Source organism: Hippichthys cyanospilos, chromosome 6 (assembly GCF_059441005.1).
Source record: "Hippichthys cyanospilos isolate Australia breed blue-spotted pipefish chromosome 6, RoL_Hcya_1.0, whole genome shotgun sequence".
NCBI lineage: Eukaryota > Metazoa > Chordata > Actinopteri > Syngnathiformes > Syngnathidae > Hippichthys > Hippichthys cyanospilos.
In genome coordinates, this window is record NC_142374.1 from 17,622,123 (window position 1) to 17,641,164 (window position 19,042).

At 40.6% G+C, this 19,042-nt stretch overlaps 1 protein-coding gene across 1 annotated transcript in view; it reads right to left on the reverse strand.

The window, feature by feature from the left end:
- roraa (RAR-related orphan receptor A, paralog a) overlaps nucleotides 1–19,042 on the reverse strand; it is a 255,755-nt gene that overhangs the window by 90,945 nt on the left and 145,768 nt on the right. The window contains exon 2 of the mRNA XM_088416240.1: nucleotides 2,714–2,743. Within this exon, the coding sequence (XP_088272366.1) occupies nucleotides 2,714–2,743 (30 nt within the window). The remainder of the gene's footprint in view (nucleotides 1–2,713; nucleotides 2,744–19,042) is intronic.

Here is a 19,042-nt window from a genome sequence, read left to right on the forward strand (position 1 = left end):
GACCTAACTAACTAACTAACTAAATAAGTATCTAATTCAAGCCTGTAACCATGCAAGTACTTAACCTAATGTGCTATAAAAGTACTGTATATGAGCCTATAATGTGTCTCATTAAAAATCTGGTTAAATCAATAAAAAGGCCCCGCAGAGAACAGTACATTCGCATGAGTATCTGTTTTCATCTGCAATACCACATCTTGTGATAGCTCAATGATGAGTCCACTCAAGTGGGTGGAAAAGGGAAGCGGAGGAAAGCGAGCGCGAGGAGCCTGCCAGCGAACAGCTGCCCCTGTAATTTATATTGATGAGGGGACTGGCATGGAGGGAAGCTTCCAGCAGTTTGATCACTCAGAGGAGACGAGTGGGGGAGTAAGGACGGATCGCGGACCGGCCCAGTGGTCCGCCTTGGACCCGGAAGACCTCCTAAACACATCCGCGCATGTGTCCAACGGGCAGCGTAAGGCATGTACGCGCCTCCTTATTCTTATTGCTAATTATGATCACCCTTTTTCTCGAATTTTCAGGCATGTCTTGTTGTACTCCTCATGCATCGACCAATAACCGGCCCTTCAACTCCGTCTTGTGGACACACTTCTGACGAGCTCCTTCCTATCTATGAGGCACACCAATCAACGACTTGTTAAGGGGCTTTACTTTGATTTCCTCCCATGGACAGGATTTGAATATTTCCCAGTGAAATGAGACAGAATAGTCCAGTTCCTGCCCAGGGCTTTGAACCCGAGACTCCTAAATCATGCTCTTTGATTTGAGACTCCTTCCGGTCTGGAGGTGCCTCGCGCTACGCTAATTAAGAGAGCGGGGTGGCGGATGGTGGGTCAAGGCGTTTCTTTTTCACCTTCAGCCATCAAAACATTTCTTTTAAAAACACTACGGTGCCTCGAGACAAGCAAATAGCTTAACGCGCGCACTTTTTTTTTTTTTTTTTCCACTGAGATGTTTGAGCAAGGTAGAAGTGTAGAGGATCAAATTCTTTGCCCTTCTGTCTGATGTAAGAAGCAGCCGCTCGCTCTCTCTCACAATCTGAAAGAGTCGGACCGCTCTCATGGAAAAGCCCTCTGGCTTCCGCTCGCCGCCGGTTTCATCAGAGTGATCAGAGAAAATGGATAGCCGTCACATACACTTTCCAAATTCAGGATGTGAGAACGGGCGCGCCGATACGCATTCAAAAAACGCCTCTTCCAGTTGCACTTGGCCCATGTCAACATAGCGGGCAAATCTCTTGAATTTCTATCAATTCTTTGTGAGGAGTCTGAAATTCAAAAAGGCAGCTGTGGTTTGATGAGAAAAGCTTGCGTTTGATTGGCGCCATGTAAGAAAGAAAAAAAACGGCCAAAAATTCTCAGTTTTGACTGAAACTGTCAAATCTGTATTATTTCAATTATATAATATCATTATTATGGTTCTACAAACTCTTTCAAATACATTAGACATCACCGGTTGTGATAACGTATTATGTGACAGTCATGTTGGCGCAAGTGTCTCGTGTCTCATGAATATGCCAACAATGTATCTTGAATTTCCTCTCGTTTTTAGAGACAAAATTTTCTCACCGAGGCGTTTTGTAAGCGGAATTTTTCATAACAAGAGACGCCCGTAACTGTATTTAATTACCCCGAGTAATAGATTACTTTAGTGCTCAACTACCTATTGTAAATGACCTAAGTACTAGATTACCAAGAGCAAACAAATGCTTTAGTACTTGATTACCTAAAATAATCAATTTCTTGAATACTTAATAATAATTATAATCCTACTTTGTGGAATTCACTTAAGCACAAAAAACAAGGGAACACTGTAATGTCTTTAGTACTTGAATACCAAATAGTCTTTAATACTTGAATACCAAATGGTAATCAATTACTTGAGTACCCAATTACATAAAGCAATTACATGTTTATTTCTTAATTACCTAAAGTACTCAATTACTATGGTACTTAATTGTAAATGATTCAAAATCGACTAGGTACAAAAGTACTAGAGTAAGTGATCACTTCAGTACCCTATTAACTAAAGTAATAGATTACTTTAGCACTTGTTAACCTTCTGTAATGTGTTACTTTTGTATTTATTTATAATGCATTGAAAGCCGTTCAGGGACTAAAATAGTAAAAAATTACTTTGAGTAGATTTGCTCTTAATTCATCTAGTGCCAGCCATTTTTAAACCCTCCTTCAGTTAAACACTTGAAAATATAAACATGTACTTCACATTTAATCTGAACTCTTAAAAAACACATTGAAACATATATTGGGTTTGATTGTGTTCAAAGTAATTGCTTTTCAAATATTTGCATCTTTCATTTTGGCTAATGCGAGTGACTTGGCGAGCCAAAACTCTTACTAGCGATCGCAGGCGAAGAGTAGCAGCCACAACAAGACGCCACATCCGGTTGTTTGGCTGCAAGGCCTCTTGCAAGAGAACAAAGAGGCGCCTGAGCGCGGACGCTGCCGCGACCGCGTGTGATTAGCGAGCAGTCATAAGACGACATTTTTCATTTCCTCTTTCTTGTATTGCGTGCGAGGCTGAGAAAGTCAACAAGATATTCATTTGGCGAAATCACTTTCGGCGAATACTCGGAAAATAAAATGAAAACAAGGTCAAAACGGGAGGGAATTTATAACTTTTGCTGTATGCTAATATGGTTGAACAGGGTGTAACCATTTTTGAAACAAAGAATTTTGAGTGTACTTACATGTGTGTGTCTTCTTTGTTACGGAGATACCTGCAAAGACAAAAAAAAAGGATATAATACAGCAAGTGTAAAAGAACATGATGCAGTGCAAAATACAAGCTGAATAATTAAAATATTGTTAAGATAAATACTCTTTTTGCTATACCGTACAGCATGTAATATGGAACCCCTTATTATTGTGCAAACGTCCCAAATTTTGACAAATGACTCATTTTGGGACTGAAATGACATATTTTTTTGAAGGGCTCTTTTCCAATTCAGGCTGATAGCAGTAAAACTATTCCCTTTTTTAAGTACCCTCTTGTGCCTCAAGTACTTTTCATTTGTATTAATTTAATCTGAAACATTGTCAAAATATTGTGAACAGACCCATTTGTCTCATTGTTGATGTGTCAAAGTGCCGCATTATTTCCCAACTGGTGCAACGGACGACTTACTCAATGTCAGATTTGCATTGGCTCAAGTATCGGTGGCTAGTATCGACAGCCTTCACACATACACAAAACCTAAAACTTAGACACCTTGTATCCTTGTTAGACCAAGTCTAAAGACGGTGACTTTAGAGGTGGAAGAGCTTGCTGATTAGACAGGATTTGGTGAAACTACTGCCACCTAGTGGCTTGGCAGGCTTGCGAATGAATAAATCTGCACTGCCATTTGTTAAGCAGTATTTTTTTTTTTAAATAATCAAAGCTATATGATTCTTTTTTTTAACACACCAAAGAGGGAAGAATTATCTGGGTTGAAATAGCTGTGGTTACACGTAAACAAGGCCGAAATCCACCCATGTTGAGCTAGCTAATGCTAAGCTAACAAACAAGGGGTTCTCTAAAATTTCTCTAAAACTAAAACCTGCGCCTGGCGAGTACGACATCGACGGTCTTCCATCGTCAAGCTTTCCAATGAGCTCCTCTGGTTTTTCCTGCCGGTTTACTTCGCTTCACTGCCGCAGGTGCCGGAGGTAGACGAGCGCACGGCGGCTCCCCGGCGGCCCACTTGATGCTCGTGCTTTGCGGGGCGAGAGCACACTAATAGATCCCACTTGTCATGTGGAAGCAATGGCTAATTTTTCTACAGCTTGCATCGCAAACCCGGGGGACGGCGACTTGACATGATTCAATAACTCGCTGAAAAAGGCGTCTGGCCGGAGATAACAATGATTCAGACACGTTTGAGGGGAAACAAGTTGAAATGCGATGAGGGGGAAAACAAATAAGGCCTTGAGCCTCCAATAGACAGACGCGGGGTAACAGATAACTGATGGCAACTCCACTGAGCTGAAAGAGGAAAGTGAGTCACCTAAGGGCCCGACAGACTGCGCAGGACCTTTAGAATTGTCCCAATGCTCAGGGCCAAAACCTTCTGTTCTTTCCAACTGTTCGAATTACATATGGTGAAGACAGTCACCAAAAGAAGGCCTCCGAGCAGAAGATGTCTGCGCTACTGTCGGAGGCAATTATTTTGTCATTCACACAAGTACAAATGCGCTTCCTCTTCCCTAATATGGTAAGAAACCTGTGTCATTAACTCATGCAATACCAACTACTTTTTTTTCTATTTGTATTGTATTTAAAAACAAGAAGAAAAACATTCAAGTTTGGCTAAAGGAGTCGGTAAAAATGGCTGGTATCAACTCATAAATTACTTTAACAATTGAACAAATTTACCTGAGGTAATCGATTACTTCAGCGCTTTAGAGCACAAAGTAATGTCCTTTAGTACTTCAATACCTAAATACTTGATTACTTTAGTACTTGATCACCCAAAATAATCAACTACTACCAGCCATTTTTAGACCTCCCCTTAGCAAATATCCATCCATCCATTTTCTATAGCCACTTAACCTCACAAGGGTCACAGGCTTGCTGGTGCCTATCCCAGTTGTATTCGGGCAGTAGATGGGGGGCACCCTGAACTGATTGCCAGCCAATTGCAGGGCACACAAAGACGAAATACCAATCACACACCCAATAACACCTAAAGACAATTTAGTATGTCCAAAACACCCGCCGTGCATGTTTTTGGAGTGTGGGAGGTAGCCTGAGTCCCTGGTGAGAACCCATGCAGGAATGGGGAGAACATGCATACTCCACATAGGAAGTCAGCCAGGTGGAATTGAACTAGGGTCCCTTAACTGTGAGGCGGACATGTTAACCACTCAACCACCCTTGATCAAAATACTTGAAAACAACTTTAAAAGACATCTTTGGCACTGAATGAGTTAATTGCAATTGCTCATAAATGAATTTAGAGGAATCACTGGGTGAAGTACATTAGTGTCAACATAATGAAGTTCTTTGTTTGAGCCCTGAATTGGCGATCGAAAATGATTACAGAACAATGTTGTGTTACTTGTTATCAAGTTGGAGTAGAAAGACTGGTCCAGTTCTTATGCCGGGATAAAAAATTCAAAATAAAAGTGTACCAAGGTATTTGTGTCCATATGATTTGGTAAATTAAGGTTTATTTTGAAATTGTTCTTCTCAGCACATTAACATTCTGCTGTCATGCAGAGCATTAAAAACTGTTGCTGCGATTGGCTTGACATTTTTTTGTTGTTGTTGTGGGCATGAATACGTGTGAAAAGTACTGTTTTATTTCGTTTTATTTTGAATCAACACAAGCAAGACACAAGAGAAAAACTCCACTTGATTAATCATTGCACCTCTACTGTGAATGGAGTTAGCGTTCTGTTTAAGTTTTGCAAGTTACTCGAGTTCTAAAATCATGTTAAGTAGTCCACGAGACCAACTACTAGGTTGCCTCATTGATGGAAAACTGCAATCTTTTTAGAGTCTCTCCATTATTATAAAACAAGACTGTAAAATATTGAATAATCTGAAGTGAAGTGATATCTGATTGGATTCATTTTGATAACTATTAAAGTCCACCACGCTTCGAAAAAAGGACAATAACATTTATTGGACAGAAACGTATAACGACAACAAATACAGATGCACCTGTTTAACTACGCCACTATTAAATCTAATGATTTTTCAACTACTGTGTAAAAGCCTGTTGCCATGCAAGTTGGGTGAAGCAGACCAGGTGGTTTGGGGGTTTGGGTGGGGAGGGGGGGTCTCTTGCTCCTCTAAGTGTCATTCACAGCCATGTGATTGGAGGTGGCAAGGAGAAAGGGCCACAAAGCCAAATAATGAGTCAGGCGGCGAGAAAGAAGGAGCTAGCTGTGGGCGCTGACATTGGCAATGGCTGCCAGCTCATGTCTTCTCTACTGGATGGCAGGTTCAGAGGTCAGTCTAGAGGTGAATTTATCCTTGGTTGATAAACCGGGCTGGTAAAAAAAATATGCCCGCTGTCAGAGAAAGTCAACCCTCTCTGGCTATTACTCATTTTAGCCATAATCGTGAAAGAGGTTACATGACATGTGTTACGTTTGAAGATCGGGTTGGAATGAGTGTTTTTTATGAGCCGAAAAATGGTGGATCACCAAATGCTTCGCTAGGTTGCAAGCCATTTAAATTATATCACTTCTTAAAGGATATCAAGTCAAAAATTGTCTTTACATTATTATGTGGCCACAGTTGAAACACTGTGTGTTTGTTAAATATAAATAAACTCTGAATATAATCTATCAAGGGGGCGGCCATTTTGCCATTTCCTGTTGACTGAATATGACCATTCATGGCTCATCTTAGAAATGTCACATGACCTACCTTGGAAAACAGGTGAGCTGTGATTCGTTGTTACTTGAGCCCTGAGCCACCTTGCGGTTTGATTCAAATTCAAATTCCAAAAATCAAATTCATGTTCAATCAATATATATGCCATTTTAGACTGTGTGGGGAGGGGGGGCAGGGTTAGGATTTTTGTGTGTAAAACTTGTGTTTTATATTTAAAAACATAGTAAAGTAGAATGCAAATGAAGTGCAAATAGTCATAATTCAGGGCAACCTGCGTCACAAGAACTAAATATGTGTGTGAATTTCTGAATAATGTTTTAGATTGCTGTAGCTTCTTGTTCAAATGTGCTGATTGTTGCTATGCATTTTCTTCCACTTCACTCCCATGTCTGAATCTTATTCAAAACCAAAATTTTTGCTCAAGACAAAAAAAGGCGAAAGGGAGTCAAGTCAAGGATCGAACATCATTCTTACACAACAATTTCACAGAATCCATCAGTTTGCACCAAATATGTATTAGAGAGAAAATACAATGGTGCCCCCCGCCCTGTGATGCAACATTGCCACTGCCGACTTCATATTTGTATATTAGCATGTGTCACACTGGAAGGAGGGGCAGTTGTCACTCTGTGGCCTTTGATCAGCCACATTTCCCCTGCATCAGTCTCATGAGACTTTTGTCAAGCTATGGAGGAAGCGAGGTGACTGGAGGTTAACCTCCACCACATCTATCTGTGTGTGTGTGTGTGTGTGGGGGGGGGGGGGGTGCATGGAGGGCACACATCCTGTAAACATGCCACTTAGACAAGAGAAGAGTGAGTGCGGGCTACGGCAGGCACGCCGCTGCTGAGCGGCGTGCCACGGCTGGAGACTCAAAGTGACAGGCCTGTAATGAACTCTGAGGCGCACGGTGGGCCGTACGTCATAATTTCAGGTTTCTTAAAGCCTGACAGGGAATGATTATCATGGATGGTTATTGTCACCCTGCCTCCCCGGGAGACGAGGCGTGCTCTGGGCTTGTTGCGCTGTGACATTCAAAGTTACAGTCTCCTTCATATAATGGAGCTGTCCTCTCAGCGCGCTAATGGGAGCGATCCATTTAACCTGTGCCAGAAACACACAGACGAGGAAGTTCCTAATGTGAGGCCATCCCGTGGGGACATTGCGCTCGTCGCCCACCCCCCACTGCACCCCTCCTGGCTGCTGCCTTCCTGCTGCTTGATTCATTGACTGGCGCTACTCACTTATCCTCATTCACTGTTCGGTCTGGGGAGACAGGGAGGCTCACTTTCTGCCGCTTGGTACGCACGCCGATGCCGCATGGCCGACGCACGCAAGGACACAGCTGCCGAAACGGGCCGGGTGTGCGGGAGAAGCTGTTGAAGTAGCGCTGACCTACTATAACTAAAGACCAAGACGGTCCTTGGAGGTGTTCCTTTCAAGATAAAAGAGGAAAAATTGAATATTTTTCCCATTGAATTATATATTATATATCCTATTGTGTATGTATGTACACACACAAACACACACACACACATATATGGGGTGTTTCGGTTTAAAATGTCAGTAAAATCAACATTAATATTCTTAAAAAGAGTCCACTTAGCCTTCAATCCAATCTCCAACTTTATTTGTTAAGGACTTTAAAACAAAAGCGACCAAAGTGCTGTCCAAAAAAAATTTAAAAAACGTATCCTTTTGTTCTACTATCTTTAAGACAGAATCAGAAATCAAGTCATATGACACAAGATTCTCAACCCTAATATATATATATATATATATATATATATATATATATATATATATATATATATATATATATATATATATATATATATATATATATATATATATATATATATATATGAAGAGAGAGAGAGAGAGACAGAGAGAGAGAAGAGAGATAAATCACATTTTATAATCGAGGCAACTCAAACTTTCAAAAACAGTTTATAATACGGGGAAATTTCGAGACTACATATAAAAAAAGGATTTGAAAATGTTACAACAGCAATTTCCAAATAAGAGAATGGATGCCCCTGCGGGTCCATGAAGTTACTTCAGAGTAAATGTGAGGTTTTCATTTTTTTTCCCGCAGCTATCAGCTAATCGAATTCAATGCTTATTAATGCCATGTCGGAAAGTTAGGTCCATTTTTAGTAAAATAATTTATTCAATAAAATTTGCCTTGACATGCCACCACAATTGAAGTTCGAAAAAGTTTCTGATCCAAATCTCTTTTCCTCATTAAAAATTCTTTGCTGAAAAAAAAAAAAATCACATCGAGCACATCATTGAAAAAGGGTTGACAACCACTGGGCGAGAAGATATCTTCAGTCAAACTGTGCACCACTAATTTAGAAAAGGCCATGTTCCACGGTGACACAGTCATTTAAAACACCCTCCCTTTTGCACTGACACACTTATTAGCTATTATATTACCATAAACTACACGTGCAAAAATATAATGATTAAAAAAAGCACAATGAATGATTCTAATCACACGCCCCCTAATATACTAAAAAACCGAATCCATGGAGAGGCCAACTCTCTGGGGGGGCTCAAAGGAAAAATGACTTCTTTGTCTCCAGGCACTGTTATTTCTGGTCATTTCTAATTGGTTTTAACTACAAGCATCCACTCGGAGACTCCACAGGTTACTTCGACGCATCGCTACGGAATTGTCTGCAAATAGAAGATATATATCCAAATGAGTTTTAGAGGGCACCACAATTGTCTTTCACCAGCCGAAAGGAGAAAATAATGGGAAATCTGAGACTTCCACGGAGAAGTTGAAGCATCCCGAGGGGACGGGTATCAGGGTGACCCTGACGCCGTCAAAGTCCTTGATGAGTTAACTTCTTATGTCATATGCCGCTCACCGGCGACGTACCGCATGTGTCTCATGCTCGTATGCGGTTCTGCATTGCCGGGCCCGCCAGTCTCCAGGTGAGACCGGGGTGTTGTTTGGTGGCTCGTGAATTATACATCGCAGCGGAGGAATTGACGCGGCCCAGAAGGGCCGACAAACAGCAGGCATGGCTGCGAGGCAGATTGAAGACTCCGACGGAATTTTAATTGCACCTCGGGGAGCGCGTGTGATAAGTGCTATTGTTATTGCTAAGATGCGGCTGCGCGCGTTTACCTTTGTGAGAGCATAAATAAATGGCGGCGAAGGTACGAGGTCCGATCCGTTAGCAGAGTATTAACGGTCCTTTGCTCAAGGTTAAACTGTAGACTGAATTCTATCACTGCTGATAAATAAATATTTATCGTAGGGACGTATCACACTGAATCCCTAGGAGAACAAGTCACGCCGTCATACATAAAAAGAACCTACAGAATAAACTATTCAGAGATTGAAAGGCAGTACACTTTTTATACTATTTTTTTAGACCCCACGGGTTACACAGAGCCTGCGTTGTTCCTGCATATTGTCTCGCCTCCCAGCATGTAAGCGATTAGCTATTGCTTCTCTGTTAGCTTGTTTGTTAGCCACAAGTTGCGCTACATTCATTTGCTCTTTTAATACTCGTCAAAAAGGGATGATTGAAAATGTTCGACCTTGTGTAAAACGCATCGATTTTGTCTGCTTGCAGAGGACATGAGCTGTGAATCTTGCACCACATTTAAGTGTGCTTCAAGCCACGGCGCATTTTGGAGTTGTTGTCATAAAAGCAGGTAGGGTAGGCAAAAGCAAACATTGAAGAATGCAATGTATATAGAGGACCAAAAAGGAAGTTATTAATACAGTGGACCCCCGGTTTACAATGTCCCTGCCTTGCATTTTTTTTTTTTTTTTCATCTTATGACGTGGACCGTGACGTTTTTTTTTGTCCCCTCTTTACAGCATTTCTTTCGGCTTACGACACATCCAACATGGCCGAATGCTAAAGACTGGATCTCCTCTGAGTGCTTAAAATAAGGTATTTATTGTGCATTTTACTGCTTACATCAAACTTGAATGGGTTAGCAATGGCTGCCAAGATTGCTAGTGATGTTAAAGAGAAAAGAAAGAAGATGATTTTTACGGAAACTAAGCTGGAGATAATAAAGAAATACGAAGAAGGCTATGCTAGCCTAGGCTAGGCTACCCTCACTAGGGAATGTGGCCATAACAAGCTCGTCACTCACATAAATCCTTTCTATATTTTTTATTTATGATGTTATTCAATTGCATAACTTACTATACAATTTTGATACCGATTTTTTTATATGTATATTCAATTTTCATTTTTTTTCCCTGGGGTTTTATACACATCAGCTATTTAAAATAGGTTTCATCTATAGGTGATCATCTGTTCCAGTGATATTGTTAAATTTCCAAATAAATAATTAGTAAAGATAAACATGGGAGGTAGTGACTTTGCATGCATGTACTGTAAACTATGAAAAGGTTTAGACTCATAGCGATTGTGCAGCCTGGAGTGCAAAATGGGAAACGGCTGAGTTGTTTTGTTGTGTGCTACAATACAGCGGTAAAGGTGACGAGCCGCAACATGAGGGTTTAGGCTTCTCTGATGTTGCTCGCTCTGATCTTGGCTCTGGCTACACAAAAGAGTAATTCCCTTATGTGCGTGAGCCGGTTCCTAGAGGGGCCTGGAGGATGCATGAAGGCCCAGGGCGCTGGTCAAAGCCAGGCCGGGGGCACGGGCGGACGGACCTCTGACGGACCTCTGTGTACTCTCATCACGGGTAGTTCTCAGCCCAGCGGTAATCTCACAGGGATCCAGTCTCAACCGAGCATGAAACCCAATAGCTTTACAGACTGCACTGTAAATAAAGACAAAGCGCATTTAGCGGACCACCCTGACTAAATTAATTTACTTCACAGCAGTCTGATGTCCCGTACTGATAGTTCACTTATTAATGCAAAAGACTGACCATTTAACTTGTTTATTTATGTAGAAATAGTCTTGTATTGCTTCAGATGACCATATTTTCAAAAATAAAAGCCAGGATACTGCGATTTCATTTACATGATCTCAATAATTACCTTGCAGAAAAATCAGAACGGAGGAATGGGATCTACATATGTAAAAACATGAAAAAAAAAGGTCAGGATTTTGGCCATAGGGCTCAAAAAAAGGACTGGTTTTAAACCAGGGCTGTCCTTTATTGTTTGTATCCTAAATCTCCATTTTTATAATTCTGTACAAGCTAGATGCTCCGCTTCTGTGGTTGTTCTTTTCTTTCCCCCAGAGACAACTTTAGCATTTCTATTCACATTACAATACATCATTTTATCTCTACGCAGGTCGAAAGCTAAACAGGGAATGCATTTATACAGCTCTTGAGGCTTAAACTCCAGTTATGCTCGTTTTATAATAATGGGCTGTAATATCGGCCAATATAGATGCTCCCCCTCGGGCTAACCTATTAAGCGGAATTTAAATATTCAGAATGCACGGCGGTTAAATAAAGAGAAACTCTCACTTGTTGTTTTCTCTGGGTGTGTGCGCTTGCTTGCAAAAGATAATTTATAGGCTGTGGCGCCACCAGAGGGTCACTTTGAATTTGCCGGCCACCCCACTGGCTTGTATAGATTGCAGTACTGTCGCCAGTAGTTGTTCTGTTTGCAATAAAGAAGTATCCTGTGTCATGGAGAAGCATATAGCGTTTCTATGGTTACAAACTATGAATGGTAAGTTTACATTAGAATTAATTGTTGGGTTTATTACTTCCATTAAAATCAGAATAATCAAGAAAATCCAGTTTTTATTTTTTGGGCCATATTGCCCTGCCCTAAGATTAGCATTTAAGATAACCAGCAATTAACATCAAGTTAGCAATTACCAGTTAAGATACCAATTACTACATTAGCTCACAAGCATTAGCATGCTGGAGTTGGTTTTGTATTTTATTTCACAATAGCAGACTAAATGTGCTAAGTGTGTGGTTTTATATGTATATATACTACTCATATCATTACTCAAATCACATTAGATTATTGGCTCACCAGTCATTTTCTATACCTTAAAAATCCTGCACAGTGCAGGAAAGCTGCTAAATTCATATTTTACATTACATGATATTTTGCACTATCGTCCTTATATGTATACAGTTTCTTCCACTCCAGCTACTCCATAATATGCAAAGAATTTGAGTCTATTAATTTATTAGTTATTCATTATTACTGCCCTATTGCTCTATTACTGTTTTTTTTTCTGTTTTATTGCCATTATTTGCTCAGTTGTGGAATGCAGTCTGTTCGGGGAAGTAGACGGAATAAGAATTTCATTGTGCTATATTACTATGCATATGATAGTAAAACTTGAATCTTGAGAAGTATTTTGTCCAATCCTTTGATCACTTTGCATCTAAAGGAACACATTGAAAGAAAGCACTCTGGAGCTGAAATTTCACCCAGATGGTGACAACAGGTCAAAATTCAGCATGGCACAACCACTTAGTAATCACACTACCAGGAGATTGCCATAAAATACTGCGAAAATGACATGGAAGAAAAAGACCACAAAACGATCAAAATACTACACAGGAGTTAATTACATGAAATATAACAATACAGCAAATAATATCAGCAGGCATTTTCTTAAGCCTTTATGGTGTTCCACTGGCCGGTTTATAACAGCAGTAGGTGAAATCCTGAAATTACGCCTTTTTTGGTTTGAAGTACCACTACGGAAAAATTCTGGAGGCGCCAAGGTTCAAGGTCAATGTCCCTCAGGCTAATTTGGCCCTAGTCAATACAGCAGGTAAAGCATGCAACGTTTTGTTTATTCAACCACGAGCATTTAATATCATCTCCAGAACAGCAGAAGGTGGGATTAGAAGAGGTGAGTGGATGTGCGCTCCGACAGTTAGCGACAATCTGTTAGCAGAGGCGTGCTGCTACGTCAACAGAATGCGCACGCGGTCGTGTTGTATAACCCCCCGGAGGGCGGAAGGAGACCGGCACTTTCATGACAAACTCATGTCAGCTAATATCACCTGTATACAAAAGCTGACTCGGAATTATATTGAAAGCCTTTCATTACCATCGCTCATTCACGCTCAGCTCTCATCCAGCAGAGTGCGGAGCGAGCAAGCGCTCGTCTAATGAACATCGGGTCTGCGGGGAAGGATCACGGCGAGTGAGTCCAACTCCCACTACAGTGGACTCACGGCTCTGCTGATGAGGACTTGGCTCTAATTGCCGGAATGGGAGGGAACCGCGGCCCCATTAGGTCCGTTCTTAGCACTTGCCAATAAGGCAAACTACCCCGATGAAGCCTCCCATGTAATGAAAACTTCCTCCGAGATGAATTACACGTCTGTCAATCGACTAATTAATATCACAGACGTGTCTTCTTGGCTGCTTCTGCGCAGCGAGTCGAGGAGGCGGGGATGAAGGTATTTTCGGGGCTGCACAGGAAGACGTAAAGGAAGGAAAAGGCGAGGCGCGCTTGCCACTTGCGACTGGTTGCAGTTATGCTCGGCACATCTATTTTTCATGTATTTCATAATTAAAACCTGCGAGCTCTCCGAGCCCTTCGTGCTCCACGCAGATCAAAGGTAGTCCTATTAGCAGGGAGTTCATCAGCGGAGCCACTCTTCCGTTTTCAAGCAACAGAGCCATGCTTAAAGCGCAAATATGCTGCAATCACGCGCGTGATAAGGCGACAGGATGATTAATAGAACGCAGATCACAGCTTCTCTTTTCTAACACAACACAAGACTTTACACACAAGTCTAACCCGAGCGCGGAAGATAAAGGACTTGAATACATATTTCACACGTCGCCTCTCGCCGTGCAGGTGGAGTGTGCTTAAGTTTGTTACCTCCCCCCCACCATGCTGCATTCTCTATGTAAATGTAATCGCAGGATAACACGGGATAAAGCTCTGCAGAGCGCAAACATGATGCCTTCGTTCTGCGGGGATATACAAGCGCCTCTCAATAACACACTGAGACCCGTTTGGGTTATTTATTTGTTCCGCTGACTGTTTGCTAGCTTGATAACACAGGATGCCCTGGGAGAGATACTACATTTGGCCAAAAACACAGCATTAATGAACGGAAATGAAATCTGGCTTTAAACGCAGAATCAAATAAATAGTGTACATTATTATTCGAGCTGTATGAAAAAAAATGTTTTTGACAAGATTACAGCTAGATGTACCTGTAATCGTTAAGCATGATATTGTGTTTGCGATAACAGTGTATTATATATATAAAGTCGTGATTATCATCATATTTTGTCAAACGTGTTTTTTACTTGGCCAAGCAATAATAAACAAGGCATCAATTCTTTATACTAACAATAATAATAAAGTAGAATAAATAAATAAAGTAAATAACTAACTTGCTTGCTGAGTGCAAACCAATGAAAAAAATGAAGTCTACTTTGAACCAAGCACATTGTTTACTTTTAAGCAAATTTCAATCAATTAGCAGTAAAAATGTCAGCTTTAGTTTTTTCAAACCAAATGTATTTCTTTTTTTGTGCCAGTTTTTCAAAATGTGTCTAAATTAACAGCATGCATTGTATATATTATGAATCAGTTGAGAAGCTCAACGCCATTTCACACTGGTAAATAATATAGATGTGGGAAACATTGCCCCCTTGTGGTAGAATGGCAAAGTGCTTGATTTGACATGTATGTATAGGCGGCATTTTAAATGTTAATTGCGCCGAGGATCAGCTTAATTAATCGTGGCAGCCAGCGTCGTGATTGCGATTAAAATTTGATCAATTGCACAGCCCTAATATATATAAGGTGCAGCCGATAGGAGTGAACCAATTGGTGAAAATGCAGATGGAAAACTAAGAAGCGATGTGAGCTATGGAGGTAAAAATTTTGTAGAAAAAAAATGTTTTTGGCGCATTGTTTCTGTATGTATGAAAATCAAAATATTCACAAAGTTTCCTTATTCTACTGGCTTGCATCCATTTATGTTTATGAACTGTGAATTTGTTTTTTAAAAGAGAAAAGATTATGCATCAAAACAAACTGAAATATATACATCACGGCATCATACCCTCTTAATAAACTAATATATATGTTTAGGTTTCATTTTACACGCTTTGATAGTCGTGCACACTTCTGTAAAAGCACGTACAGTAAATCAAATTCTTAAAAAAAAAAAAGCCGACTATCTAACGTTGTACTTTTGGAGCGAATGTGTGAGGCGGATTCACAGCAGCATCAGAAGACAAACTTGCACTGAAGTTGCCTGAAAGAGGAACTATAATTAGCCACGGTAGCATTTACGCGCTCACAGGCGCTCGACTTGTTTTGCCGTCTTAATGAAAACAATACAAACGCCGGAGCTTTTTGGAGCCGAGTTAACAATATCGGAAGCAAAGTTCTGAACTTCCTCCCAGCTCAGAAGGTCACGCGCAGTTCAACGTAAAACTGTTGTGTGATAACAAGCGGACAAGGAGAGAGGAAGGGCTGCTTTTACACCCAGCTTAAAGATGGCCTTCCTGATATGCACTTTTGAATGATTCGGCCTAAAAGCAGCACACCTATCTCCGAGGCAAAGGGAGATAATGCATCTTGCAGCCGGGACGCATTCACAATTATTCAATAATCGTAAACTAAACAACAAGAAAGAAGGTCCGACCGGCTTTGAATAAAAATGCCCTTTCTGGTTTTATTCCGTGACACGCCTCGGTGCGATACATTTATGGTCATTTCCCCATGTGAGGGATGTGATGATATAATAGACCTTGGCGGCAACCCAGTGCATTCAGCCAGTCGGGAGAGGCGGCCCGAGACCGAGACTCGGGCTAGGATCCAGTCTGTACAGCAACCGCGTCCATACATTGTCAGCAATATGAAAGCCGGTAGCTGTGGCCGGCAGAAATAATTAATAGCATAGTCTATAAGCATTCCATTAGGTGCAAGCAGCTGTCATAAACATCTTAATTAATTTACAAAGCAAGCAGCTGGGGAATTCTGGCGACGTAAAAATCTGCTTCCCTCTGCCGCTCCATAGCGCTGGAACAGATCGGGCTTTTAAATTTTTAAACATGCCTTTCATGTTCTCCAGAGCACTAAAAAGCCTTTGAACAGTCAGGTTGTTCAGAGATGCACCTAGCGGTCCAACAGCAGCCACTCCACTGGCTATTCTTCTTTGCTATAGCAACAAGAGGTTTTGGCTCTCACTCCAAGAATGCCTCAGCCGTACTTGATGCTACATCGGCCCTTTTATAGGCTTTTTCAACATACCGTTTTATGGTTTTTTCTTATTAAACGCCACCAGTTTTGCCCACAAAGTATATCAGAATACTGAAATGAATAGGATTTTGCTACTTTCCTACCATTAAAATTTTTTAATGAAGCTTTTCTTGAAGCAGCATGTGAGTTCTCAGAATCATTTGCATCATTTGAAATTGCAGCAGCCTTTGTAAAAACATTTCATTGTTCATTGCGGCCTATGCCAAAAAATTATCACTTATGTTTTTATTTGGAACACGCTGCAAAAAATCTCGTCATATCTCGTTCTCGCGAGATACCTTGTCTCGAGATATCTATCTATATTTCTCTCTCTCATATATACAGTATTTATATATATATATATATATATATATATATATATATATATATATATATATATATATATATATATATATATATATATATATATATATATATATATATATTTTTTTTTTTTTTTTTAATTTTTTTTTTTCAGACAGATTAAGCTGTCAATCTGAGGCTATCCGTGTTGTTGGGGCAACACTAAACAAACACTCGTCTTATGTAAGACGGTCATCCTCACGAGGAAACCAAAAGGTGCAGCTGAGGGACAAAAGCAAAACAATGAGTATGTCTCTTCCACACTGCGCAGTAATCAGAGCAGCATGGCGTCAAAGCAAAGGGTCTGAGTGTTAAGGCTAAAAACCCCTCCAGTCAGGAAGGGCAAGATTAAAGCGGCCTCAACATTTTAGCCTGAAAATTTAAGAGTATTTGCACCTTCAGTGTTGGGATATCACAAGTGTGTGACACTTGGAGCTGACCAAACATTTTGGAGGGGAAATAGCTGAGACTATGCTAAAAGGAGTTTTTCATAGAAATACACCAAGAGTGGCAAGAGTTCCCTTTGTGATTATTTTAGGGTTGGAAAAAGTCGACCAAATTGGGTAAGTCAACTTTAAAAATAGGCATAAAAAATCTGCCTCGTGATTTCGCCATAAACATGTTTATGCCACCGTTTTCTATCTGGACCTTTCTTACAGACACACAAAACCAGGAGAAGTTAAAAGTTTAGGATAATTCCAATTTTACAATTTGGTACATGAAAAAAAACTAATGTTCCATTATTGCAAAGTGAAAAAGGCACCTGTATATTACGCCACAACTTAAAAACAACAACAAAAAACACGCAGACAACGCCGTTATTTTTTTGTCTTGGTGCACCACCTTGTGGCAAAATGTTTGATACTATTTCTGAGCTTAAAAATATTTAATGATTTATTAGTTTGCAGGCTTTCATTAAATATAATATTAGCACAGGGAGCTTCCCGCAACAATAGAAATAACTTTCTGAAAAGTGCTATATTATCCGACAATATAACCTGCCACAAACAATCTAACGTGGCTCAGTATCAAGTGTGTAAATTTACACCAGTAGGGTGCAGGTAAGAAGAAGACAAAGAAGAAGAAGGAGAACCAATGACCTCATAGTTGCTAACAGGCAGATCCAATTTCGAGTTTACTCATGGAACACTATTGAAGCATTGTTTGCAAGTTAGGATTCTATACCATGCAATGTACATTTTATTACATTACATATACGTAAAATAAATAGTAGTGTTTGTTGACAAATGTTCATCTCTCGTGTGCTAACGCTAATTGCGACTGCTAACCAGTTAGCAAATTTGGTCGGTGTCTAAAAATGAACATGCAGAGGATAATAAAAAATGAGTAATTATCGTGACTCACTTGAACTCAGATTTAACTTTAGCGGATTAAAAAGCCTTAGATAATAATATTACCCAATTGTATAAACGCCTATTCCCGTATTGCAATCACGACTCCGTTTATGTCCGCGTAACAACCACAATACGGCATTTACCACGCGGACAATGAATTTTAACGCGGCCGGCCATTACTCTGCGATAATAACCGAGCAGCCATCGCGCCGTCTGCTTTTTCTCCCCGCTGATTCACCCCCATTGGAACCTGGCTCCGCCTCGCCATCTCTCTCCGTCCCAGCCCGCGCTCTATTTGCTTAACCCAGCCAGTGTGACAGCACTCAATGCTAAAGCACTCCCAAGGCACATGATCAAAGTCAGCAGTCAATTCACATTACAATGCATTGATTTGATGTTTCCTAACCTCCCAGGCCTTTCTCTAAAGCTGCCAAGGACCTTCAGGATATTTTAGTGTACCCCCCCTTCGCTTCCCTTTTTTCTCTGTGTGGGGTGTGAGTGCAAGTGAGCCTCCGTGTGTGTGTGTGTGTGTAGTTTCTGTAACAGTGTTGATACGGAGACAATTTCTGGGTGTTTGATATCATTTGAGTCACTCTTAAAAAAAAAAAAAATGCTGACAGAAATCCGTGCTCCCTCCCTTTCCGATATAATTATCGCCCTCCCATCAGACTGCTGTTTCTGATATTGTTTCAGAGTCAGCCCCTCCCATGTTCCACGCATGTAGCACGCTTCGTTTGCTTCTCATCACTTATTCATGCGCTATTCTTTATTGAGTTGGCTTCGATGCTTTAGCGACTGCCATTT